Source organism: Heterodontus francisci, chromosome 13, assembly GCF_036365525.1.
Source record: "Heterodontus francisci isolate sHetFra1 chromosome 13, sHetFra1.hap1, whole genome shotgun sequence".
In the NCBI taxonomy this organism is placed as follows: Eukaryota; Metazoa; Chordata; class Chondrichthyes; order Heterodontiformes; family Heterodontidae; genus Heterodontus; species Heterodontus francisci.
The window spans coordinates 75,383,697-75,410,134 of NC_090383.1; the positions used below are offsets into that span (position 1 = coordinate 75,383,697).

The window sequence follows — 26,438 nt, forward strand, 5'->3', positions numbered from 1 at the left end:
AAATAAAATAAAACAAACACAAAAAAATTTTTAAAAAGGAAAAAGAAAACAATAACTGAAAATAAAAGTAAAGTTGAGCCTGTCATGCTCTGAAATTATTGAACTCAATGTTCAGTCTGGCAGGCTGTAGTGTGCCTAATTGGTAAATGAGATGCTGTTCCTAGAGCTTGCGTTGATGTTCACTGGAATTTTAAAAAAAAAAATCATCTGTGTTTAAGCTTCTTAATGGCCTTGTCCCTCCCTATCTCTAACCTCCTCCAGACCGTTGACACCCCCACACACCCCCAAAGCTCATTCTTTGAACTCTGACCTGCATCATGCATTCACCTCCATCACACCCCATCACTATTGGCGGCTGTTGCTTCAAGATGCCTAGGCCCCATGCTGTTGAATTCCTACCCTAAACTCTTCTGCCACTATCTACCTCTCCAGCTTTAAGAGCATTCTTAAAAACAGCTTCTTTGACCCAAGCTTTTGGCTACTTCTTATAGCTCCAAATTTGGCTAAGCTTCCATTATGCCCCTGTGAAGCCCCTTGGGATGTTTTCTGTATCAAAAGCTCTATGTACTTTTGTTGTGCCTGTCCTTGTTGGTGCATATCTCATGTGAAAAGTTGCAGGAATATGTATTTGGGTACTGGTCACAAGCACATCTGGAATGAATGAGCATAATTGTTTGGTAACTCACATTTTTGCAGGCTTCAAATTACTCACCATCAGGTGAACTGCAGCAATAGTGAGCCACAAATGTTTTTCTGTAGGGTGGTTTGAGGCCAGGCCCAATATTACTCTAGAGGTGTCCTAAAAATTTCTGCTTACCTCTTCATCTGCTAAGTGGCTTGTCATCTTCCACTTCTCCTCACCTCTTGGCAGTTCTCAACCTCTTTGCCAAGCGATTTTTTAATTCATTCATGGGATGGGGGCATCGCTGGCTAGGCCAGCATTTATTGCCCATCCCTAATTGCCCTTGAGAAGGTGGTGATGAGCTGTCTTCTTGAACCGCTGCAGACCATGGGGGGTAGGTACACCCACAGTGCTGTTAGGAAGGGAGTTCCAGGATTTTGACCCAGTGACCGTGAAGGGGTAGCGATATAGTTCCAAGTCAGGATGGTGTGTGACTTGGAGGGGAACTTGCAGCTGGTGGTGTTCCCATGCATTTTCTGCCCTTGTCCTTCTGGATGGTGGAGGTCACGGGTTTGGAAGGTGCTGTCTAAGGAGCTTTGGTGCATTGCTGCAGTACATCTTGTTGATGGTGCACACTGTGCGTCAGTGGTGGAGGGAATTAATGTTTGTGGGTGGGGTGCCAATCAAGCAGGCTGCTTTATCCTGGATGGCGTCGAGCTTCTTGAGTGTTGTTGGAGCTGCATCCATCCAGGCAAGTGGAGTGTATTCCATCACACTCCTGACTTGTGCCTTGTGGGCAGGCTTTGGGGAGTTACTCACTGCAGGATTCCTAGCCTCCGACCTGCTCTTGTAGCCACAGTATTTATGTGGCTACTCCAGTTCAGTTTCTGGTCAATGGTAACCCCCCCCCAGGATGTTGATAGTGGGGGATTCAATGATCATAATGCCATTGAATGTCAAGGGGAGATGGTTAGATTCTCCCTTGTTGGAGATGGTCATTGCCTGGCACTTGTGTGGCACCAATGTTACTTGCCGCTTATCAGCCCAAGCCTGGATATTGTCCAGGTCTTGCTGCATTTCTGCACGGACCGCTTCAGTGTCTGAGGAGTCGCTGAACACTGTGCAATCATCAGCGAACATCCCCACTTCTGACCTTATGATTGAAGGAAGGTTATTGATGAAGCAGCTGAAGATGTTTGGGCCTAGGACACTACCCTGAGGAACTCCTGCAGTGATGTCCTGGAGCTGAGATTATTAATCTCCAATAATCACAACCATCTTTCTTTGCGCTAGGTATGACTCCAACCATCAGAGAGTTTTCCCCCTGATTCCCATTGACTCCAGTTTTGCTGGGGCTCCTTGATGCCATACTCGGTCACATGCTGCTTTGATGTCAAGAGCAGTCACTCTCATCTCACCTGGTAAATTTCTGTATGTATGGAGTTCAGTATTGCTTCCAAGAATGAGGAAGATGGTATCTGTGACAGTAGGCCTAATATTACAATACATTTGGTGACCCTGACAATTTTTAATACAGACTACCATCCCAACTACACTTTGTATTAACCCAATCACTATAATATAGTATGAAAATAGAGAAAGCTGGTAGAACATGGAAGGTGCACCAGTATTGAGAAGACGTGACGTTTGCAGTGTATCAAACTGCTACAAAATGTACAATAGCAATAAAAACAGGCCACTCAGCTTCAATCTAGGCATCACATTTGGACATGACAAAGGCACTCTCAGCCTGATCAACCCTACAAAGTCTTCTTCGTTAACATCTGGGGACTTTTGCCAAAATTGGGAGAGCTGTGGCTCAGATTTGTCTAGCAAAAGCCTGACATAGGTAGAATTCTTAATATGACTATCAGCCAACTTGTCAGACTCCTCTGTCACTATCCCAGGTTATAACTTGTCCTACCCGCAGGACATAACCCACCAGAGGTGGCACTTGGGATGCCGTCAGGAGAGAGTGGCCCTGGGAGACCTCAACATTGATTTCGGACCCCATGAGGTATCATGACATCAGGTCAAACTTGGGAAAGGAAACCACATTCTGATTACATCTACTGCCCTTCCTCAGGTGCACATTTAACACCAGTTGGAAGAAGCATTGAGGGTAACAAAGGAACACAATGGCTGGGGAACTTCAATATCCATCACCAAGTGATTTGGTAGAATCACTACTGACTGAGTTTATTTATTTATTTAGAGATACAGCACTGAAACAGGCCCTTTGGCCCACCGAGTCTGTGCTGACCAAGAACCACCCATTTATACTAACCCTACAGTAAGCCCATATTCCCTACCATCTACCTACACTAGGGGCAATTTACAGTGGCCAATTTAACGATCACCTGCAAGTCTTTGGTGGTGGGAGGAAACCGGACCACCCAGCGAAAACCCACGCGGTCACAGGGAGAACTTGCAAACTCCGCACAGGCAGTACCCAGAATTGAACCTGGGTCCCTGGAGCTGTGAGGCTGCGGTGCTAACCACTGCGCCGAAGGATATATCTGCCAGGCTGGGCCGGCGGCAGGTGGTGAGAGAACCAACATGAGGAGAAAACCTACTTGTGCTCTTCTTCACACCTGTCTTCGATATATCCATCCATGACAGTATTGATAGGAGTGACCACTGCACAGTCCTATAGAGACTAAGTTTTGTTTTCATACTGAGGAGCCCCTCCATTGTGTTGTGTGTCACTAACCATGCTAAGTAGGATAGATTCAGAACAGATGTAGCAGCTCAACTGAGCATCCACAAGGCGCTGTGGGCTGTCAACATCAGAATTGTATTCCACTGCAAATTTCAACCTCATAACTTGGCATATACCTCACTCTGCGATTACCATCAAGCCAGGTGGCCAAACTGGGTTAAATGAGCTTGTAGAAGAACATGCCAGGAGCAGCATCGGATGTATCTGAAAATGAGGTGCCAACCTGGTGAAGTTAAAGCACAGGACTACATGTATACTAAACAGTGGAAGCAGCATGTTCTAGATAGAGCTATGTGTTCCAACAACCAGTGGATCAGACCAAAGCTGTGCAGTCCTGCCACATCCAGTCGTGAATGGTAGTGGACAATTAAACAGTTCTTTCTGCAGCTGGGATGCTGTCAAGATGATGGGAATATTCCCATCCACAATGATGACAGAGCCCAGCACGAGTGCAAAAGACAAGGCTGAACCATTTACAACCATCTTCAGCCAGAAGTGCCAACTGAATGATATCCCCATCATCACAGGCGCCAGTCTTTCGTCAATTCGATTCACTCCACGTGATATCAGGAAATGGTTGAGCTCACTGGATAGAGCAAAGGCTCTGGACTTTGACAACGTCCCGTCTGTTGAAGAACTATGATCCAGAACTAGCTGCACCTCTAGCCAAGCTGTTCAATACAGCTGCAACACTTGCAAACACCGGATATTGTGGAAAATTGCCAATGTATGTCCTGTCCACAAAAAGCAGGACAAATTCAATTCAGTCAATTACCGCCTTATCAGCCTGCTCACTGATGCTCAATTGACATTCTGCCAGGACCATTTGGCCTCTGACCTCATTCAGCCTTGGTCGAAACGTGGACAAAAGAGCTGAATTCCAGAGGTGAGAGGAGAGTGACTGCACTGGACATCAAGACAGCATTTGATGAATGTAGTATCAAGGAGTGCTTGTAAAACTGAAGTTCATGGAGATCAGGGGAAAGCACTCCACTGGCTGGAGTCATACCTAGCATAAAGGAAGATAGTTGTGGTTGTTTAAGTTCAATCGTCTCAGCCCCAGGACAGCGCTGCAGGAATTCCTCAGGGCAGTGTCCTTGGCCCAACCATTTTCAGCTATTTCATCAATGGCTTTCCCTCCAACATAAGGTCAAAAGTGGGGATGTTTGTGCACAGCGTAAAGCTCCATTTACAATTCCTTGGATAATGAAGCAGTCTCTGCCCACTTGCAGCAAGACCCAGACAACCTCTGGACTTGGGCTGAAAAGTGGCAAGTAACATTCGCACTACACAAGAGCTAGGTAGTGACCATTTCTAACAAGAGAGAGTCTCACCACCTCCCCATGATACTCAGTGGCATTACCATTAGCGAATCTCCCCTCATTAAAATCCTGGGGGTCACCATTTGACCAGAAACTTCATTGGACCAGCCACGTAAATACTGTCACTGCAAGAGCAGTTTGGAGGCAGGTATTGTCTGGTGAGTGACTCGCCTCTTGACTCCCCAAAGCCTTTCTGTCATCTGCAAGGCACAAGTCAGTTGTGTGATGGAATACTTTCCATTTGCCTGGATGAATGCAGCTCCAACAAAACTGAAGAAGCTCATTGCCATCCAAGGCAAAGCAGTCCTTTTGATCACCTTATCCACCACATAAAACATTCAGTTCATCCACCACTAGCGCACAGTGGTTGCAATGTATAGCATCAACAAGATGCGCTGCAACAGCTCTCCAAGGCTTCTAAACTCGTGATGTCTACCACATAGAAGAACTAGGGCAGGAGGCACATAGGCACACCATCACCTCTAAGTCCTTCTTCCAGTCGCTCACTATCCTGACTTGCAAGTATATCACCATTCCTTCATCAACATTGGGTCAAAGTCCTGAAGTTCCCTCCCTAACAGCACTGTGGGCGTACCTTCACCACACGAACTACAGTGGTTCAAGAAGATAGCTGACTACCACCCTTTCGAGGGCAAGTAGGAGTGGTCAATAAATGCTGGCTTTGCCAGCGGCACTCACATTCTGTGAATGAATTTTTTAAAAATTGCTAGTTTGAGATGTGTATAATTACCTCTCTCCTATAATAACTTGGGACCTTTTTAAATGCTGGTTAAATACATCTGTCCCACAATACAGCAGGTAAAGTGATGTAACTGAATTTGGTCATATATGTGATGTTGATTTTTAAAGTTGGCACAGCCTATTTTTCATTCTGAAGTAATACTACTGATACCAGTAAAAAACAGGAAATGTTGGATGTGCACGAATAAATTGTTTTGTTAAGCTTGAGAGCACATGTTGCTTTTTTTCCTCCATGCAAGCTGTTGCATTTTACTGTTTATTGTTTACAACTTTGAAAAATAAGAACAAGTTTTAGATACTGATTCAAAAAGGGCTCCGCAGAGTTCCACTGATGTCAGAAAATAATTATAGAACATGTTTTTTTTTTAAAGTTGTGAAAATTTTGGCCTCATTGGAGGTTTGCAAGCTGGGGTCCCTAGAATGTTAGGGATCTGTGAGGGGGAATCAGATTTCTGATTTTCTGTATATATTTGTTTACTTTCTATTTCAGTTGCTATATATTTAAACAAAGTATTTTCTGCAAAATGGCTTTTTGGAAATTAACATATGGTGCCCAAATGTATATTTCCAAGGGATTACCCAGATAGAAAAGTTTGAAAAACAGTTACGTTTTCAGATTTTTAGAGGTGAGCAGTATAATGAATGCAAATAAGGTCTCAGTGGGACCGTTCCTTGTGCACTCTGTGGCTTTAGTAGGCAGTTTTTATTTGAATTGTGCACAGTATTTCTATAAGCACCATGGGACATTTTGCTACATTAAAGGCACCGTATAAATGCAATTTGTTATGAAATCAAATTTAATCATTTCCTCTGGTTGTTGAGGTATTAGCTGAAAGAAATGGTGCATTACTTTGCTCTGACTAGGCTAGAAAGTTTTTGCCTGTGTGGATTGCTGTCCTGTATGCAGAGCCAATCTGAAGTTTGTTCAATAATGAAGGGCTTCTGGAGTTTGAATAATAGAGCTGTTGTATGGGTAAGTAATATATATAAATATTTAGAGACACCGGTCATTAAAGGTGTCAGTCAGTGCAAATAGATAAGTCCGTAAAAAAGCAGAGAATCCTTCGGTTTTACCTTAGGCCATTGGATATAAAATTAAAGATGCAATGTTAAATTAATGCATTAGGTGAGCCACAATTGTATCTAATTGAAAGGCTCAAGGGGCTGAATGGCTTATTCTTGTTCCAATGTTCCCTAAATATAGAAAGTACAATGCGGAGAATTAAAAACATCAATTTAAGATCCTTGTGGATTTTCTTTCCACTACAAAATCGGAGAGCGATTTGAACTCAGAGCATCCTATTAGATTTTTCTACCCTTTTAATGATTAAGTTATTTGCAAGGCTTATCATCATATTGGTCAAATAGATATTGGCACCAAATACAAAAAGTGTTTACAACAGTGCCTGAAATTTGTGTGCTTTATAATGTCTTATGAATTGAAATATAATTCTATTGCTGTTAAAGGACCAAATGTAAACAAGTAGTTATTCCAGGTCTTTCAGAGACGAAATGAAATGCCTAAATGCTGAACAAGTATATATCTTTTCCTCTCTCTACAGATGCTCCAAATGCTGAACAACATGATCTCTTCTGTCAGAAACTCCAGCAGTGCTGTGTGATTTTTGATTTCATGGACTCTGTTTCAGACCTAAAGAGCAAAGAGGTCAAACGAGCAACCCTGAATGAATTGGTGGATTTCCTCACCTCAAATAGAGGTGTGCTTCTTGAACAAGCCTATCCTGAAATAGTGAAAATGGTATGTGACATGCCCATAACAGATGTTGTCTAATGTATCTTTTTCAGTCTTTCTAGACATCTTTGAAAAACTACTGTTAATTCATGTTCATGGTGAGAGTAGACAGGTTCGTCCTGGAATGGGACAGACAATTAATAAAACATAAGTCATTAAGAGCAACTTGAGATCTGCTCTTACAGAATACAACCATAATATTGCATCTTGTATAAAAAGGAAACCATCATAGCTCTTAAATATAGGAGGATTTCATATTTTGGCACATTGGTCACAGTGTAAATATGAATTGAGTAAATATGAACTGGCGATTCAGTTATATCTAACTTTTAAGGACTTTCTCAAGTGAGTAATCAATTGAACAGAAATGTCATTTAAGATGTGCCAGTGTTGGCTTTGAGTACTTAAGATGGGCTTCAATGAACAAGGCTGGGATCAATGTCCTCACTTGAAGTTTAGCTTATGCTGTGGGGATGGTTGAAACTAATATGGCAGTGGGAGGGGAAAAAAAGGCTGAGGATTTCAAAATCCAAATAGTCTTTGGCCCTCCATTCACCACATTTCTGCAGCTACTGATCTGCTCACCACACCTAACCTCCACCTTGCCCTAATCCCCATTAAAACATTACTCTCCCTCTCACCCTGATCATTCCTCCACAACAGCCCATATCCCTGCTCCCTTGTGCCCAAGGGACACAGAATTGAACATGTATAACAAGCAACTGGTTGATCGCTAGATCTGGCTGGACCACACAAAGCACTGCCCTCCTCTGCCAAAACTCCTCATTATTCCGGGATTATTCTGAAATTCAAAGATAATCTCCAGTTTATTTTCTCTGCTACAAGGCGTCTTCTTAAACCCCTCTTCCTCTGCCTCCTTCACCCTCACCTCCAACCAAGTGTGAGGAGCTCATGGATTTCTTTGTCACTAAGATTGAGACCATCCATTTCGCTGTCTCTACTGCTTTTTTCCCTTCCCTTAGCCCACTGGGCCAAACTTCCTTGAAGGTTCCCTGCTGACATAGCCATGAACTTGCATCCTTCTCTAGTTTAGCTCCTATCTTCCCCTCATGCACTTTCTGAGCTCATCTTTCCTATGAGACCTACCTCCTGCTTCCTTGATCTTATTCCAACTAAACTGTTGACTACCCTATTTTCTTGGCCCCCCCAGGTTAGCTGATATTGTTAAGAGTGCATTCTCCTCGATTACTGTTCCCTTCCCCTGCAAATCTGCCATTGTCACCCCTCTCTTCAAAAAAAAAACTCCTTGACCGCTCTGTCCTTGCAAACTACCGCCCCATCTCTTACCTCCCTTTCTTCTTCAAAGTCCATGAACATGCTGCTGTTGCCCAAATTGCCCATCTTTTCCAGAACTCCATGAATGAATCCCTCCAATCAGGCATAGTATTGAAATGGCCCTTACAAAGTTGAAAATCATATCTTGCGTGACTGTGACTATGATAAACTAACCCTCCTCATCCTTCTCGACCTGTCTGCAGCCTTTGACACAAGTGACCCCCCCATCCTCCTCCGGCATCCAGCTGGGTGGGATTGTAGTCTCCTGATTGCATGCTTTACTATTCAGTTGTAGCCTGTTACTGCAAAGTTACCTGCAATGGCTTTTCTTCCTGCTCCCGCACCATTACTTCTGGAGTCCAACAGGATCTTTCCTTGGCCCCCTGCTGTTTATCATCTAAAAACATCATTGAAAAACAGGTCAGGTTCCGTAAGTATGCTGATAACTCCCAGCTTTGCCTCACCACCACCTCTCTCAATTCCCCCACTCATTCTGAGTTGTCAAACTGCTTGCCCTACATCTGTTACAAAATGAGCAGAAATTTCCTCCAACTATATATTGGGAAGACCAAAGCCATTGTCTCTATCCCTGCCACAAACTCTGCTCTCTAGCCACAAACTCTATCCCTCTCCTTGGCAACTGTTTGAGGCTAAGCCAGACAATTCACAACCATGGCGTCGTATTTGACCCTAAGATGAGCTTCCAGCTACATATCCGTTCTGTCACTAAGACTGCCTACTTCCACCTCCGTAACATTGCCCGACTCCACCCTTGCCTCAGCTCATCTGCTGCTGAAACCCTTATCCGTGCCTTTATTACCTCTAGACTTGACTATTCAGGCACACTCCTGCTGTCTAACACCTTCCACCCTCCATAAACTACAGCTCATCCAAAACTCTACTGCCCGTGCCTGAAATCTCAGCCCTGTGTTCACTGACCTACATTGGCTCTCGGTTGAGCAACTCCTCAAATTTGGAATTCTCATTCTTGTTCCCAAATACCTCCATTCCCTCAATCCTCCCGATGTTTGTAATCTCCTTCAGTCTTACAACCCTCCAAGATAGCTGTGCTCCTCCAATTCTGGTCTCTTGTGCATCCCAACTTTTAATTGCTCCACCATTGACTGCCATGCCTTCAGCTACCAAGGGTATAAGCTCTGGAATTCCCTCCTGAAACCACTCTACCTCTCTTTCCTCCTTTTAAGATGCCCCTTAAAATCTACCGCTTTGACCAAGCTTTTGGTTATTTGCCCTAATGTCTCCTTATGTGGTTCGGTGTAAAATTTTGTTCGATCATGCTCCTGTGAAGTGCCTTGGGAAGTTTTACCATGTTAAAGGTGCTTTGTAAAGGCAGTAAAAGAGATAAAGACTATTGCAAAGATAAGAGAAAAGCAAACAGAAGGAGGAGGCAGTAAAAGGAATGATGTAGCGTAAGGGGGAGGTTTGATTGGTTTGTGTGTAAATGCACAAAGGATTATGAATAAAACTGGTGAACCAGAGATTCAAATTGTGTGCAAAAATAAGATGTAATAACGTGTAAAAAAACATTGCAACTTGGACCTTGGCTAGCGCAGGACTGCAAACTGAACATTCCTGGTGTAGATAGAGGATAGAGTAGGAATAAAGGGTGAAGGGGATGCACTGTTAATTAGTGATTCCATTACAACATTCAAATGTGGGGTTGGTGCACAAACTGAATCTTAAATTCTTAGATTTAAGGATTGTGAAGGGAACTGTTGCTCTGCTGAAAGTATATTAGTCTGCGAATCATTGGAAAAGAAACATAGGAGGAGATATGCAGACAAATTGGAGGAGAATGTAGCAACATAACAGTGGATGAGTTAACTATCCAGAGATAGACTTGGGTTAGATTAATTAATGTAAATGATAGACAAATGGGAGTGGGTATTTGCGACTCTACATCCAGGGTAGCTTTCTTAACCCAATATGTTTTTAGGTCAACAAGGCCACAGTTCTGGATCTCGTTCTAGCAAATGAATTCGAGCAAATGGGTAATATAAAGATGGGTGAACATCTAGCAATTGGCAGATGTAACATAATTGGTTTGAAATGGCAAAGGAAAAGTTAAAACTGACTGGGAAAGAAACAGTTTCAATGACATAAGAAGGTAACTAGCCCAGGTAAATTAGGGAAAAGTATGGGTGATCTGAACTCGGATATAGAGGCACAATGTCAAAATTTGAAGACAACCCAAAAATGATTAATCTTGAAGAGGATTGCAAGCAACTTATGAAGGACATGGGCAAACTAATATGTTGGACAGATGTCAGATGAATTTTAATTTGGAGAAGATGAGATGATACGTTTTGAGTAGAAGAGGAAGAGGACAAAAATGGTAAAACTTTAAAAGGAGTAGTGCAGCAGGAAAACTTAACGATTCAGATGCATCAGAAGTAGAGCAACAAGTAGATAAAGCTGTAAAAATGCACATAGGATCTTAGGTTTTATGACTAGGAGCATAGAGTACAAAAACAAATAGTTCATGATAAACCTATGCAAATCATTGGTTAAGCTGCAAGTAGAATATTTAATGCTGTTTTGGGCATCTTTAGAAAGGTTGTCAAGACCAGAGAGAGGGTACGGAAAAAAATCGCAAAGCTATATTAAGGGTTAAAAGCTTTAGTTATGAGAAGAGTCGATAAACAAGGCCTCAATTCATTTGAGGTTAAATGGAGATCTAATAAAGATTTTGACCAAGTAAATCAGGGAAACTATTTCCACTAATTGGTGAGTTGGTAACTAGAGGTTGTAAATTCAAGATTATCACCAAATGAATGAAGGGGGAAATGGGGATTTTTTTTAAACGCAAAGGCTTGTTAATACAGGGATTGCTCTACCTGAATCCACAATAGCTTTTAAAAGAGAAGTGGATAAATATTTGAAAAATAAATCATTATACAAGTGTTTAGAGAAAGGGCAGGGGAATGGGACAAAGTGGATAACCTTTTTGGAAAACAGACACAAGTGGAATAGGCCAAATAGCTTCCTTCTGTCCAAAAAATTCTTTGATTTTTGTGCCTGAAAGACTTTTAGTACTTAAAACAATAAGTGCACTTTAGTCTTGTTATGAAGTGGGACCAGATAGAGGAAACTGTCCAGCATAACCACACTAGTATTTAACCAGATAGCTGTATCATGAATTTAAAATCCCCAGTTGTCTCGAAACAATTCAATTAATATCATAAAAAATCTGGAATAAAAAGCTACTATCAGCAATGGTACCCATAAAACTAACAGATTGTCATAACCCATTTAGTTCACTAATGTCCTTCAGGGAAGGAAATCTGCATTCCTTACCTGGTCTGGCCTGTAGAACGGCAGCATTGTGGTTGACTCTTAACTGAAATGGCCTAGCAAACGACCCAGTTGTATTCAGGAAGGTGGCTGACTACCACCTTCTCAAGGGCAATTAGTGATGGGCAGTAAGTGCTGGTCTTGCCAAAGATGTCCGCATCTCATGAATGAATAAGAAGAAAGGTAATGCTTTAGATTTTCTGATGCTGTTCTGAATATGTAGTTGTGTTTTTTTTTAATGCATTTTTTAAAGTTTGATCCATTTATCTAGGGCCTCAGCAGTAGCTTACTAATAGTGCCAAATTTCAAACTTTATGTTAATAACTTTTTACTAGCTTTTGAAAGCTTATGTATGCTTTATAGAATGTTGACCTGTAGAAGTTTGAGTAATAATTCTGATGGAATGTAAATCTTTCTCGTTGATGTATAGTTTTGTGTGATTTGGATGATTTCATATTGGTTTCTTCCGAAAGAAATCAGCAAAATGATGGCAGAAGTTCAGGGAATGTGAAGGGCAAATTTAGGACAGGTGTTCAAATGTTTTTTTTTTAAACATAAAATATTATCAATAGCTAGGTTGCTAAGAAGATCCATTGGGCCAAGATAATGGACTAATTTAAGAAACAGCTAAGTGCTTAAATGGGAAGATTGTATGATTGATATTCTAAAAGAATTTGGAGCAAATGTACTGATGGTCCTTTGTTCTTGTGATTGGAATCCTACGATTTTAACAGGACATATTGTCATAATTGTGCACAATGGAAGATAGTTCACTAACATAGTGGAGGAAGAGTCTGATCTTTTGAGGTTGGAATTACGGTTTCCACCATCATTTAGGAGATTATATATATTACAACATGAGTGTTTTATATTAAAATTTGACCAAAACTTATTTTGTTGCCTAATTTAGAAAATTAATTGGATTTGGTAAAATCCATGATGGTGCAAATTGTATATAGTTTGTGAAGAGAATAGATTTCATAGCAAATGGCTTTTTTTTTGTTACCTGTTTCTACATTCTTAACAAAGTCTGCATTGATTAAACCTTAGGAGAAATAACCGAAATGAAGGAATTTATGCTGTCTCTGATTCTGTTGTGTCTGGCATGGTATGCTTAATGCTGGAATGAAATAAGGAAGTATTCTACCCCTCACTTTGTGCAAATTTCAGCAAAAATATAAACTTAAATTTAAATTGTTTTTCTTTATTGAGATATTTAAATATTCTGCTTCAAAAAAACTTGCACATGCTGTTTGCTGATAGAATTAGTACATAGCTATTGTAGATTGCCAGCATTTAAGGGTTAGATAATGATTTGCACAGGTGAAGGCCCTGTTGATTTATTTGCCAGTAAATATCTAACATACAGGAGGCAAATTTTGGTCTTGACAACCTTGGCGTTGAGCATTGCCTTATTAGAGCACAGAAAGGAAAGGCTGATGAGGAGGCTCATGGGCTCCTTGCATACCTCGCAGCCTTTTCCTTTCTGTACTCCACCCAATCAATCTCTAACATTAGTTTCCAGGTCATAGAGTCATTGAATCATTTACAGTACAGAAGGAGGCCGTTTGGCCCATCGAGTCCATGTTGGCTCTCCACAGAGCTATTCAGTCAGTCCCTCTCCCTCGCTCGATCCCCGTGGCCCTGCAAGTCTAATTCCTGCAAGTGAATTCTTGAAGTCATTGATGGTCTCCCCTTCCACCACCCTTGTGGGCAGTGAGTTCCAGGTCTCGACCACCTGCTGCGTAAAAAAAGTTCTTGCTGATATTCCCCCTGCATCTCTTGCTTAAAACCTTCAAACTGTGTCCCCTAGCCCTTGTACCATTAGTTAATGGGAGCAGCTTTTCCCTGTCCAAATGATCCAAGCCTGTCATAATCTTGCATATTTCTATTAAATCTCCCCCATTCTGAGGAGAACAACTCCAGTCCCTCCAACCCAACCCTGCAACCAAGATCCCACTTTCCTGGAACCACCTTGGTAAATCTCCTCCGCACCCTCACAAGGACCTCGACACCCTTCCCAAAGTGTGGTAACCAGAACCAGAACTTCAGTTGTAGGCCAATGAGAGCGCCACAAAAGCTCAAAGGTACGTGGATTTTTTTTTTTTTGTTCTTTATTTACTCTCCCACCAAAAAGTCATTGTTTTGTGCCATAATGCAGAACTACAGGCGTTCGCAACCAACTAATATGTTAACCAAATATCCTTCAATTGAAAACTTAAACCCTGTCAGCAGGTTGTTGTGTTATGGGAAGGTACTAGATGAGTCCCATCTTGTCTTCATCTGACACGCTCACTTTCTAGCGGAAGCAAATGGATTGTGATCTGAAAATGTGTCTGTTCTCTTTTCCTTCTCCCAACCTTGTACATTTCCATTGCAGGCTTCATACCACAGCCCTGGGTGATTCGCTAGCTCAGCACAGACCAGTGACTGAAATTAGCATCCTTTTTATCTGTATAGTTCAGTACCATAGCACATAGTGTATTTACCCCAGAGTCAATTGGAGAGAGACCTAAGCATATAGTATTTGTTATACAACTCTTAAGACCCATGGATTTTTATTCCCAGTAGATACTTTGGGACTGAGAAAGTGATATTAATTTTGAAATTATTGTACCTTTGAAATATGAGTATCTGTATTGGAAACACATTTGTTGTTTTAAAGGTAAGAGACTCATAGGGTGGAATTTAATGTGCCCCAAGGGAGCGGGGTGGGGTCCAGGGGGGTTGGCCATAGAATTGGGTGGGAAGGCAAGGGGTGGAGTGTCTGTTGCTTTCCCGATGCCATGCAATTGTTTCAGCACTTGGGAAGGTCCAGGACTGCCTTCCTGTCCAGAGGCCAAATAAGGCCTCTTCCCCCTGCAGCATTGGGCGACCCCCCAGTAAAAGCTGGCGACCTCCCTGTGGGGTGGGGGACCCTCCTGATTGGGCACCCTGTGGTCCATGGAGGGCCCCTCCAGCAGCAAGGGCTGCCCCCCACCCCCAGTCTGACTGGCTCTGGGGACCCCGAAATCACTCACCTGGATTCCAGGGCAGCATCCATGATGGTGCTCCGGGCCGGGTGCAGTCCCAGAAGTGGCCACCACTCCCAAGGCGCTGCAGGGAGTGAAAAGCTGCTGGCCCTCCGATTGGCCGGCAGCTCTTGGAGGTGGGATCTCCACCCTTAAAGGGACAGGAGCCCCGGCGACAGGTAGTTAATTGTCTTATGGGCACAGAATCAGGTCAGGGCTCCTGGAAAAAACCAGGGTGGGTTGTCCCCCAGCTTTCTGGCTCAGCGTCGTGGCCACCACTGCCCACATTAAATTCAGCCCATAGAGTGAACCCATTTAAAGGAGTTACCTTGTTTAGTAGCTATGCCTGTCGCAATCTCAGGACAAATGTCCTCATTAATTTTTATTTGGTTGTGCATGGCCTGTTCATTTCAATGCACGAATATTTACATTTATTTTGCGTGGCTGCACACGTGGCGTTCTAAAGGAGATGACTTGCGAATGGTCTGCGTGATATCATCTGAGTTGCTGCGCATCTGTGCACAGGTGCAACTTAAAGGGAACATTGCAGCCAGTGAAGTACTTTGAAGTGTAGTCACTGTTATAATGTCGAAACGCAGCAGTCAAATTGTGCACAGCAATGTGATGATGACCAGTTAATCTGTTGTGCCGAAAGCAAAATACTGCAGATGCTGGAAATATGAAATTAAAACAGAAAATGCTGGAAATACTCAGCAGGTCTTGCAGCATCTGTGGAGAAAGAAACAGATCGTTTCAGGTTGATAACCTTTCCTAATATAACACTGCATATACCTCAGCATAGACCAGGGATTGAACCAGGGACCATGCTTGTCTGTCAGCTACTTTCTGATTAAACTTGTCAAGCCACTGCTGTAGTGCTGTTGGTTGAGGGATAAGTGATGGTTGGGAAAGAAGGGGCTCGTGTAGGAGTACTTATAAATTAGAAATCTCTTCTTGATTTCTACATTGTTCAGCTTTTTTTGTTGAGTATCTTGTGCTGCTGATAATTTCTAGAGGCATACAAGCAAAAACACAATAGGCCAGGAACTTCGTCAGAACTGCTGCCATTACACTGTTCTAAGCAGGGTTATCGTCACACTCCTGGCAAAATAACATCAGCAGAGTGGGAGAAGTTCAGAGGAATTTTTCATCCAGTACTTTTGAGCTTCATGCCCCAGGTGGTCCTGTTAAGTTAATTGTATGTAATAGTTCTTGTGTGTAGGCTCTGTCACAGCTGTTCCTGTATTTGGTGATGTAAGGGATTCTCTGTCGTGGATGTGCCACTTGTTCATCTTGCATGCAGTTTGCTTCTTGGGTATAGTTTCCATTCCCTAAGGTAATGTCTCTTTTACTTCCAATAGTAGCCAGTATATCAGAGGTGAGTAACTGACAATATACTTAAAAGATTGTTAAATATTTTCAAACATATTTTTCTGTTGATACTAGCCAATAACCATCTTGATAGACTTGCAGCTCCTTTTGACTTTAGGTGTTACCTTTTTTTATTATTTCTATTTTACTCTCTTATCTGTTCTTCCTGCCAAAAAAAATGCATGACTCTTGATAAGACTCTTAGCTGTAATGAGTAATGCAGTTTATTCTGAAATAAATATGAAGAGGGCAGGTATTCATAAACTGTGATACTTTTCATTAGTGGAAACGAATGGGTAATGTGAAAAGAACTGGCGTTCAGTGGTTGTGGAATAGAACAGTTTCTGAATACTCAGAACACCAGCAGAGCACATTGGGAGAGAGGATTTTAAAAAGAGCGGGCATCACCAGCAGAGAGACAGCAGCAGAGCACATCGGGAGAGTGTTTAAAAAGGGTCCGGGAACCACGGGCAGAGACACAGCAGCACAGCACACTGGGAGAGAGTTTAAAAAGAGCGTGGGAACTTCCAATTTAATTTTAGTGCAGTAAATAAATAATTGGAGACATGGCAGGGCTGCTCACGCCTGTCGAATGCACATTCTTTGTTATGTGGAGACTCCAGCAACCTATCCATGTCCTGGACAATTACATGTCCAGAAAGTGCTAGTAAATGCAAAAACTCGAGCGCCGAATGTTGGAACTTAAGGAGCAACTGGTGTCACTGAAGTGCATTCGCGGGGATGAGAGATACGTGGATAACATGTTTCAGGAGCTGGTCACCTTGCAGCTTAAGAGAGAGCAGGTATAGAGGGACTGGGTGGGTGCCAGACAGGCAAGAAGGACAAGGTGGGTTACTAGATGCAGTAAGGATGTTCCTGTTGGCTGGGGAGTCCAGGACCAGGGGTCACTGAGATGAGGAGGGATTTCTTCACCCAGAGATTGGTGAACCTGTGGAATTCTCTACCACAGAAAGCAGTTGAGGCCAAATCATTAAATATATTCAAGAAAGAGTTAAATATAGTTCTTAGGGCTAAAGGGATTAAGGGATATGGGGAGAAAGCGGGAACAGGGTACTGAGTTTGGATGATCAGCCATGATCATATTGAATGGCGGTGCAGGCTCGAAGGGCCGAATGGCCTACTCCTGCTCCTATTTTCTATGTTTCTATGTATGGCAGGTAGTGCAGGAGTCCCCGGAGGATATCCCACTTTCTAACCGGTATTCAGTTCTGACTACCGATGGGAGAGAGGGTTCCTCTGGACAGTGCAGCAAGAATCATGACCAGAGCACCATGGGTGGCTCAGCTGTGCAGGGAGTCATAGAGTCGTACAGCATAGAAACAGGCCCTTCGGCCCACCGCGTCCATGCCGACCATAATGCCTATCTATACTAATCCCACCTGCCTGCATTAATTCCATATCCCTCTATGCCGTGCTCATTCAAGTACCTGTCCAGATGCCTCTTAAATGTCACTACTGTTCCTGCCTCCTCCACCTCCTCAGGCAACTCATTCCAGATACCCATTATTCTTTGTGTGAAAAATTTACACCTTTGATCCCCTTTAAACCTCCTCCCTCTCACCTTAAATCTATGCCCTCTAGTTTTACTCACCCCTACCATGGGAAACAGACTCTGGCTATCGACCCTATCAATGCCTCTCATCATTTTATATCCTCTATCATGTCCCCTCTCAGCCTCCTTCGCTCCAGGGAAAACAGACCCAGCCTATCCAATCTCTCTTTATAACTCAAGCCCTTTAAACCAGGCAACATCCTTGTGAATCTTTTCTGCACCCTCTCTAGCTTAATCACATCTTTCCTGTAGTGCGGCGACAAGAACTGCACACAGTACTCCAAATGCGGCCTAACCATCGTTATGTACAACTGTAACATGACGTCCCAACTCTTGTACTCAGTGCCTCGGCTGATGACGGCAAGCATGCCATATGCCTTCTTCACCACCCTGTCTACCTGTGTTGCCACTTTCAGGGAACTATGCACTTGCATCCCAAGGTCTCTCGGCTCAAGAACACTCCCCAGGGCCCTGCCATTCACTGTATATGTCCTGCCCTGGTTTAACTTCCCAAAATGCATCACTTCACACTGTTCTGCGTTAAATTCCATTTGCCACTCCCTTGCCCACTTTCCCAGTTGATCTATATCTTGTTTTAATCTTAGACAACCTTCTTCACTGTCCACTATACCACCAATTTTGGTGTCCTCTGCAAACTTACTAATCATGCCCCTTACATCCAAGTCATTAATATATATGACAAACAACAGAGGGCCCAGCACTGATCCCTGCGGCACACCACTGGTCACCGGCCTCCAATCTGAAAAACAACCCTCTACTACCACCCTCTGCCTCCTATCACCAAGCCAATTTTGTATCCAATTTGCTAGCTCACCCTGGATCCCATGTGTTTGCACCTTCCGGACCAGCCTACCTTGTGGGACCTTGTCAAAGGCCTTGCTGAAGTCCATGCAGACAACGTCCATCGCCCTGCCCTCGTCAATCCTCTTGGTCACCTCTTCGAAAAACTCAATCAAATTCGTGAGACATTATTTCCCACGCACAAAGCCATGCTGACATGCCTTTCCAGAGGCATATAAATCCTGTCTCTCAGAATCCCTTCCAATAACTTTCCCACCACTGCTGTAAGGCTCACCAGCCTGTAGTACCCTGGCTTATCCCTGCTGCCCTTCTTAAATAAAGGCACAACATTAGCTATCCTCCAGTCTTCCGGTACCTCACCTGTGGCTAACGATGATACAAAAATCTCTGCCAGGGCCCCAGCAATCTCCTCCCTTGCTTCTCATAGCATCCTGGGATACACCTGGTCAGGCCTTGGGGATTTATCCACCTTAACGCGCTTCAAAACCTCCAATACCACCTCCTTTGTAATGTTGATATGCTCCAGGATATCGGTGTTCCCTCCCTTGAACTCAGTAGCTTCCATGACCTTTTCCATGGTAAATACGGACGAGAAATATTCATTTAAGACCTCGCCCATTTCCCGTGGCTCCACACATAGATTGCCACACTGATCCTTAAGGGGACCTACTCTCTCCCTAGCGACCCTTTTAATCTTAATATACTTATAGAATCTTTTAGGATTCTCCTTTATCTTATCTGCCAGGGAAATCTCATTGCCCCTTTTCGCCCTTCTTAAGTGTAGTCCTACATCTCCTATACTCCTCGAGGGACTCGCTCGATCCCAGCAGCCTATACCTGACATATGCCTCTTTCTTTGTCCTGACCAGACCCTCAATATCCCTCGTCAACCAACGTTCCCTAAACTTGCCAGCCTTGCCCTTCCATCTAACAGGAACATGCCGGCCCTGCATTCTTCCTTTCTCACTTTTAAAAGCCTCCCACTTGCCAGACATCCCTTTACCTGTAAACAGCCTCTCCCATTCAACTTTTGAGAGTTCCTGTCTGATGCCATCGAAATTAGCCTTCCCCCAATTTAGGACTTCAACCTGAGGACCAGTCCTATCCTTTTCCGTAACTGTCTTGAAGCGAATAGAGTTATAGTCACTGGTCCCAAAGTGCTCCCCCACTGACACATCAACCACCTGCCCATCCTCATTTCCTAAGAGGAGGTCAAGCGTAGCCCCTTCTCTAGTAGGGTCATCCACATACTGCTTCAGAAAACTATCCTGGACACACTTAACAACTTCTTCCCCGTCTGATCCCTTAGCACTAAGGCAGTCCCAGTCAATATTAGGGAAGTTGAAATCACCTACTATTACAACCCTATAATTCCCACACCTGTCTGTGATTTCCCTACATATATGCTCCTCCACTTCCCTCTGACTATTGGGGGGCCTATAGTATAATCCCATCAAAGTGATCGCCCCTTTCTTATTTCTAAGTTCTACCCATATGGCCTCGCTGGACATTCCCCCCGGGATATCCTCTCTAAGTACTGCCGTGATGTCCTCCCTAATCAATAATGCAACTCCCCCTCCTCTCTTACCTCCACCTCTGTCACGCCGGAAGGATCGGTACCCCAGAACATTGAGCTGCCAGTCCTGCCCATCCCTCAACCACGTTTCCGTGATAGCTATAACATCACAATCCCATGTACCGATCCATGCTCTGAGTTCATCTGCCTTACCTGTCAGGCTTCTTGCATTAATGTAAATGCAGTTTAGCCTCCCCGACCTTCCACGCTCCCTGTCCTGCCCCTACCCGGCCTGCCTACTGGACTTGCTTGCTTTAACCTCTACATTTGCCTCAACTATCTCATCCGAGAGACTACTACTTTGGGTCCCACCCCCCTGCAAGACTAGTTTAAACCCTCCCGAGTAGTACTAGCAAACCTCCCCGCAAGGATATTGGTCCCCCTCCAGTTTAGATGCAACCCGTCCTTCTTGTACAGGTCACCTCTGCACCAGAAGAGATCCCAATGATCCAAGTAGCTGAAGCCCTCCCGCCTACACCAGCTCTTCAGCCACACATTCATTTGCCTAATCCTCCTATTCCTACCCTCACTAGCACATGGCACAGGGAGTAATCCTGCTTTTTAACCTTCTGCCCAACTCCCTATATTCACTTTGCGGGACCTCATCTCTCTTCCTGCCTATGTCGTTAGTACCAATATGGACCACTCACCCTCCCCTTTCAAAGTCCTGCAGCCGCTCCGAGACATCCTTGACCCTAGCAGCAGGAAGGCAACATACCATCCTGGAGTCTCTTTTGCGGCCACAGAAACGCCTATGTGCACCCCTTACGATAGAATCCCCTATCACTATAGCTCTTCCACCCCTTTTCCTCCCCTGCTGTGCAGCAGAGCCCTCCGTGGTGCCACAAACTTGGCTGTTGCTGCTTTTCCCTGGGAGGTCATCCCCCCCAACAGTATCCAAAGCGGTATATCTGTTTGAGAGGGGGATGGCCACAGGGGACTCCTGCACTACCTGCCTGCGCCTACTACTCTGGTGGTCACCCATCTTTTTTCTGCATTACCTGCGGTGTGACCACCTCACTAAACTTGGTATCCACGATGTCCTCAGCATCGCGGATGCTCCACAGTGAATCCATCCGCAGCTCCAGCTCCGTAATGCGGGTAGCCAGTAGATGCAGCTGGATACACTTCCTGTACGCATGGTCGTCATGGACACTGGAAGCGTCCCTGATTTCCCACATAGCGCAGGAGGAGCATATCACGGGGCTGAGTTCTCCTGTCATGACTTACCCTTAGGTTAATTAGTTACTCCCTTAATTAAAAAATACTAATTATACTAGGGGCCTTCAATCTAAAGTCCTTAAAAAAAAAACTTTAGTAGTACTCACCTTATCACCAGAGTTTTTTTTTCGACAAGAGACACAACTTTCTCCTTACTTTTTAAAGATATTCTAACAGCTGCTACTCACCAACCAATCACCTTGCAGCTCTCCTGTGATGTCACTGCTTTTTTTTTTCATAACTACGGCGTGCTGGAAGAGGTTCGACTGCTCTCCACTCCAGGAAGATAAGAGACTGGGCCTCGAAACTCGGGGTCGATTTATAGTCTCTGCTCACGGCGTTCTCCCCACAGGTCCACTCTGTTACTCTCCGCTCCACTACTGGAAGGTGGGAGGGAGGGAGGAGAAAAGACAGGAGAGCAATAGTGGTAGGGGATTCTGTAGTTAGGGGAACAGACAGGGGTTTCTGTGGTCGCAAACTTGATTCCAGGGTGGTATGTTGTCTCCCTGGTGCAAGGGTCATGGATATCACTGCGCGGCTACGGAACATTCTGGAGGGCGAGGGTGCACAGCCAGAGGTCATGATCCACATTGTTACCAATTATATAGGTAGAAAAAGAGATGAGGTCCTGCAGGCTGAGTTTAGAGAGTTGGGAAAGAGATTGGCAAGCAGGACCTCACAGGTAGTAATCTCCGAATTACACTCAAGGCTACGTGCTGGTGAGTATGGAAATAGGAGAACACACCAGCTGGTGAGATGGTACAGCAGGGAGGGCTTCATATTTCTGGGGCATTGGGACCGGTTCTTGGAAGGTGGGACCTGTACAAGCCGGACGGTCCACACCTGAACAGGAGTGGAATATATATCCTTACAGGAAGGTTTGCTAGTGCTGTTGGGGATGGTTTAAACTAGATTGGTAAGGGGATAGGAACCCGAGGGCAGTTTCAGATGGGACAAATTCTACAGGCACAGTGTAGACACGTCCCCACAAAGAAAAAGGGTAGTATTGCCAAATCTAGAGCTTTTTGGTTATTTAGAAGCGTACAGGGTAAGATAAAGCAGAAAAAGAAAGCTTATGACAGTCACAAAAAGCTTAGTACTTTAGAAAGCCGAGAGGAGTATAGAAATTGCAGGGGTGAAGTAAAAAAAGAAATTTGGAAAGCAAAGAGAGCACATGAAAAAATATTGGCAGGTAAAATCAGGGAAAACCCGAAGATGTTTTATTAGTACATCAAGAGCAAGAGGATAAGTAAGGCCCTACCCTTTCCTATCAGAGATATGCAAGGTAACTTATGTGTGGATGCAGAAGTTGTGGGCAGGGTTCTTGATGAGTACTTTGTCTCTGCCTTCACAAAGGAGAGGGATGATGCAGATATTGTAGTTAAGGAGGAGGAATGTGAAATATTAGATACGATAAACATAATGAAAGAGGAAGTACTAGAGGATCTGACATCCTTGAAATTGGATAAATCACTGGGGCTGGATGGATTGTATCCCAGGCTGTTAAAGGAAACCAGGGAGGAAATAGCTGATGCTCTGAGGATCGTTTTCAAATCCTCACTAGATACAGGGGAGGTACCAGAGGATTGGAGGTCTGTGAGTGTTGTACCATTGTTTAAAAGGGTGTGAGGGATAGGCCAGATAACTATAGGCTGGTCAGTCTGACCTTGGTGGTGGGCAAATTATTAGAATCAATTTTAAGAGATTTGATAAATTTTGTTTTTGTACTGTTATTGATTGTGTTTTGCCAATTCCATGCATACATAATTTTCTAATTGAATATGATTATTTCAATAAAGATGATGTACGAAGTGAATCTATAAAGCAATGAAATATGGAAGAAGCTGCATCCTGCGTAACTGTTGTACTGAACAGCTGTTAATGTCATTAAATGACTTTGTAAACCTCTTTTCTCTTCCCCCTTCTCCTCTGTTCCTATAGTATTTGACATGGGGCACATTTATGTTTTGTGTATCTGATCTGTTGTTCATGCTGTATATTTTAATGATATTTTGTAAATTACTTGCTTCAGCAATCGGGAATGCTGGAATTATATGTATAATTAAACTCTGAATTACCCTATTGCAATAATTCAAAAACTATTTGCTGATCCTGTATGGCTCAATGCTTCCCGTGCAACATGAATTTGTTGACCTTGCTGTAATATATTATTTGGCTGGCTTTCGATTCTAGGTTAAAACAGCAGTCTACTGTACTTTGGTTTATAGTATTTAGATCGATGTGCACAACAGAAATTTGTTCAATTACAACAAAAACTACTATGAATTACAGAATATTTGTTAACTGTAGGGTGCTATGATAACTAGTCTGTTCTGTCGTATGCGCTTTCATTCCACGAAATCTGATCGACACATATTTGAACACGTATGGCGCCCAACTGGGTTAGTCATTCATTACCAGGATCAGGAGATCCAAAAAAAGAGAGAAAAATACCAGGGCCAATAAGGGAACAAATACTCTGGAAAATTCCCCTCCCATTAGGGCCAAATGTTATCGATTAAGGCATTTATCCTCTATATGATGCAGTCTTTGCCCTAGTCAAGAATCAATTCAGCTCCGTCTTGAAGGCACAGAGAGTCAGTAGCCACCTCACCAACTGGCAGTGTATTCCAGAGATTAACTACTGCCTTGGAGAAGAAGAACTTCCTAACATCTCGGCAGGTCTGGCAGCATCTATGGAAAGAGCAGCAGGGATAACCTTTCTGATCTGTGACCTATCATCAAAATTATTTTAGTGTTTCTTTTCATGTGCAGTTTAAACATGTGTTCCCTGGTCCTCCCCAATTTGTTAAACTGAAATAAATAGGTATGTTAACCAGCCCTTGAATTATTTTATAAACCTCATTGTGTCACCTGTAAGTCTGCGCTGCTCTAAATAGACCAACGTCCTTGAGCCTATCTAAGTAGCTGAGCTCTTCACTCAGGTTTTTCAGACTGGCCACAAAGAGTGGCTGTAAATGGAGTACATTGTAAACAGAGTGTAAATTTGAGCATTTGTGAGAGTGGGAATTCAATGCTAAAGTGGAAGAAGGTGCTTCTTTTTGCTTCCAGTTCTTGTAGTGGTTCATGTGAGCTTGAAGTAGTAAGAATTTTAAATTTTGTCCAGTATTTTAGTGCTTAGTGCAAGTTAGTGTGCAGAAAGGAAGGGAGAAATTTACAACAAACTAAAAGTTGATTATATGTAATCTAGACTAAGATATGGCAGGGCAGGTTGTGTGTCTGGTCTGCTGTATGTGGGAGTTTGTGGACAGCGTGAGTGTCTCGAGTGAACATATCTGCAGTAGATGTCTCCATCTGTCATCTTTCTGCCTCAGAGTAGTTGAGCTGGAGTACGAGTTGGAGATGCAGTGACACACAAGGGGGGGGTGGGGCGGTGGCGGGAGGTGCGTTGGGGTGAAGTATTTGGATAGGTTGCTTCAGACCTCACTGTAGAGAGGTGCTGAATCAGAACAGGGTAGGTGTGACCTTAAGGGTGCAGACTAAGAGGAGCTGAGGTGAGATAGAAAATGAGGATCCACAGAAACTCATGTTATCCAACTGGTACAATGAGCTTGCTACCTGTGAGGATAAGGATAACGACTATCAGAAGGGCAGCTGGAACGCTGCCCATGGCACCTTGGAGCAGGCGTAAGAGGAGGGGGAGCATAATGTGGTACTTGCAGGGGATTTAATAATTAGGGTGACAGATAGCATCTTTGTAAGCCAGATCGAGAGTCCCACATCTCGAGGGACATTTCGAACTGGTTTGAAAAGATATTGGAGAGGAAGTGGATTTTATCCATTCATTGTGGTCCATTATGGAATCTAAGAAATAGAAGAGGGTAGGCAAAGGGTCCTGTTTGGAGAGTACCAAGAACTAGGAGCTAAATTAAAGAATATGACCTCAAAGGTTATAATCTCTGAATTATTACCCAAGCCATCTGAGAATTGACATAGGGATAAGGAAATTAGGGAGGGGAGAATGTGGCTGAAGGAATGATGTGGGAAAGGGGTTCCATTTCATGGGACACTAGCATCAGTACTAGAACAGTACCGTTGTGACTGGTTCCACCTGAACCCAGCCGACACCAGGGTTCTAGTGGGAATTATAAATAGGGCAGTCACGAGGACTTCAAATTAGTAAATGGTGGGGGGAGGAGTCAGGTTGAAAAGGTAGTATAATAATTCACAAACAAATAATGGGAGTAGAGTAACACAGAAACTGCTTTAGAGGATTTTAACTTTCATATAGATTGGGATAAGCAGATTAGTACATGTCAGAAAGGTCAATTTCTTATGTGTGTTCAGGATAGTTTTCTACAACAATATGTTCTAGAACCAAGAAGAGGGTATGCCATATTCGATTTAATAATGAGACAGATTTAGTTAATGGCTTAACGGTGCATGAATATTTGTCTAATAGCGATAATATGTTTGAGTTCAACGTGTGTTTCAGAAGAAGAAACGTGAAACAACTACTAAGATTCTAGCTTTAGTAAGGCTGAATTCAATGTAATGAGATGGAGACTGTCCACAATAAGCTGGGCAAATCTGTTAATGGGTAAAATGGCAGATCAGAGGGAGGTGTTCAAGGAAGAATTTAATGTGATACAGAACCAGTATGTACCCTGAAGGGACAAGAGCTCTACTTCCAAAAAATAAAAAGGCCATAGATGACTAAAAAGAAAAGAATCAGAATAAAACTAAAAGAAAAAGCATACAAATCCTGGCAAATGAGAGAGATGCAAAGAACAGCAAAGGGTGACAAAACAGATAATAAAAGCTACAAAATGGAAGTATGGAAAGAAACTTGAAAGGGGTATCAGAATTAACACAAAATATTTTACAGTTCTAATAGGGAAATGATGGTCATCAGGGGCAACGTGGACCCCTTGAAAGTTGATAATGGTGATATGGTCACTGAAAGTACGGAAATTGTGGACATTGTTACTCAGGTGCTTCCATTTTTAATATTTTTGAGGACTCGTTCAAAATACTGTGGAAATGCTTGAAGAGATGCTAGACTTGTTTTTTTTAAAAAGCGTCACTGGAAGGACACTTGGGACTTTGTT

At 43.3% G+C, this 26,438-nt stretch overlaps 1 protein-coding gene across 2 annotated transcripts in view; it reads left to right on the plus strand.

Annotated features, from left to right (window-relative positions):
- Positions 1–26,438, plus strand: part of ppp2r5a (protein phosphatase 2, regulatory subunit B', alpha isoform) — a 183,110-nt gene that overhangs the window by 106,573 nt on the left and 50,099 nt on the right. For both annotated transcript variants that reach the window (XM_068044126.1, XM_068044125.1), the window contains one exon: positions 6,991–7,187. In XM_068044126.1, coding sequence (XP_067900227.1) covers positions 6,991–7,187 — 197 coding nt within the window. The remainder of the gene's footprint in view (positions 1–6,990; positions 7,188–26,438) is intronic.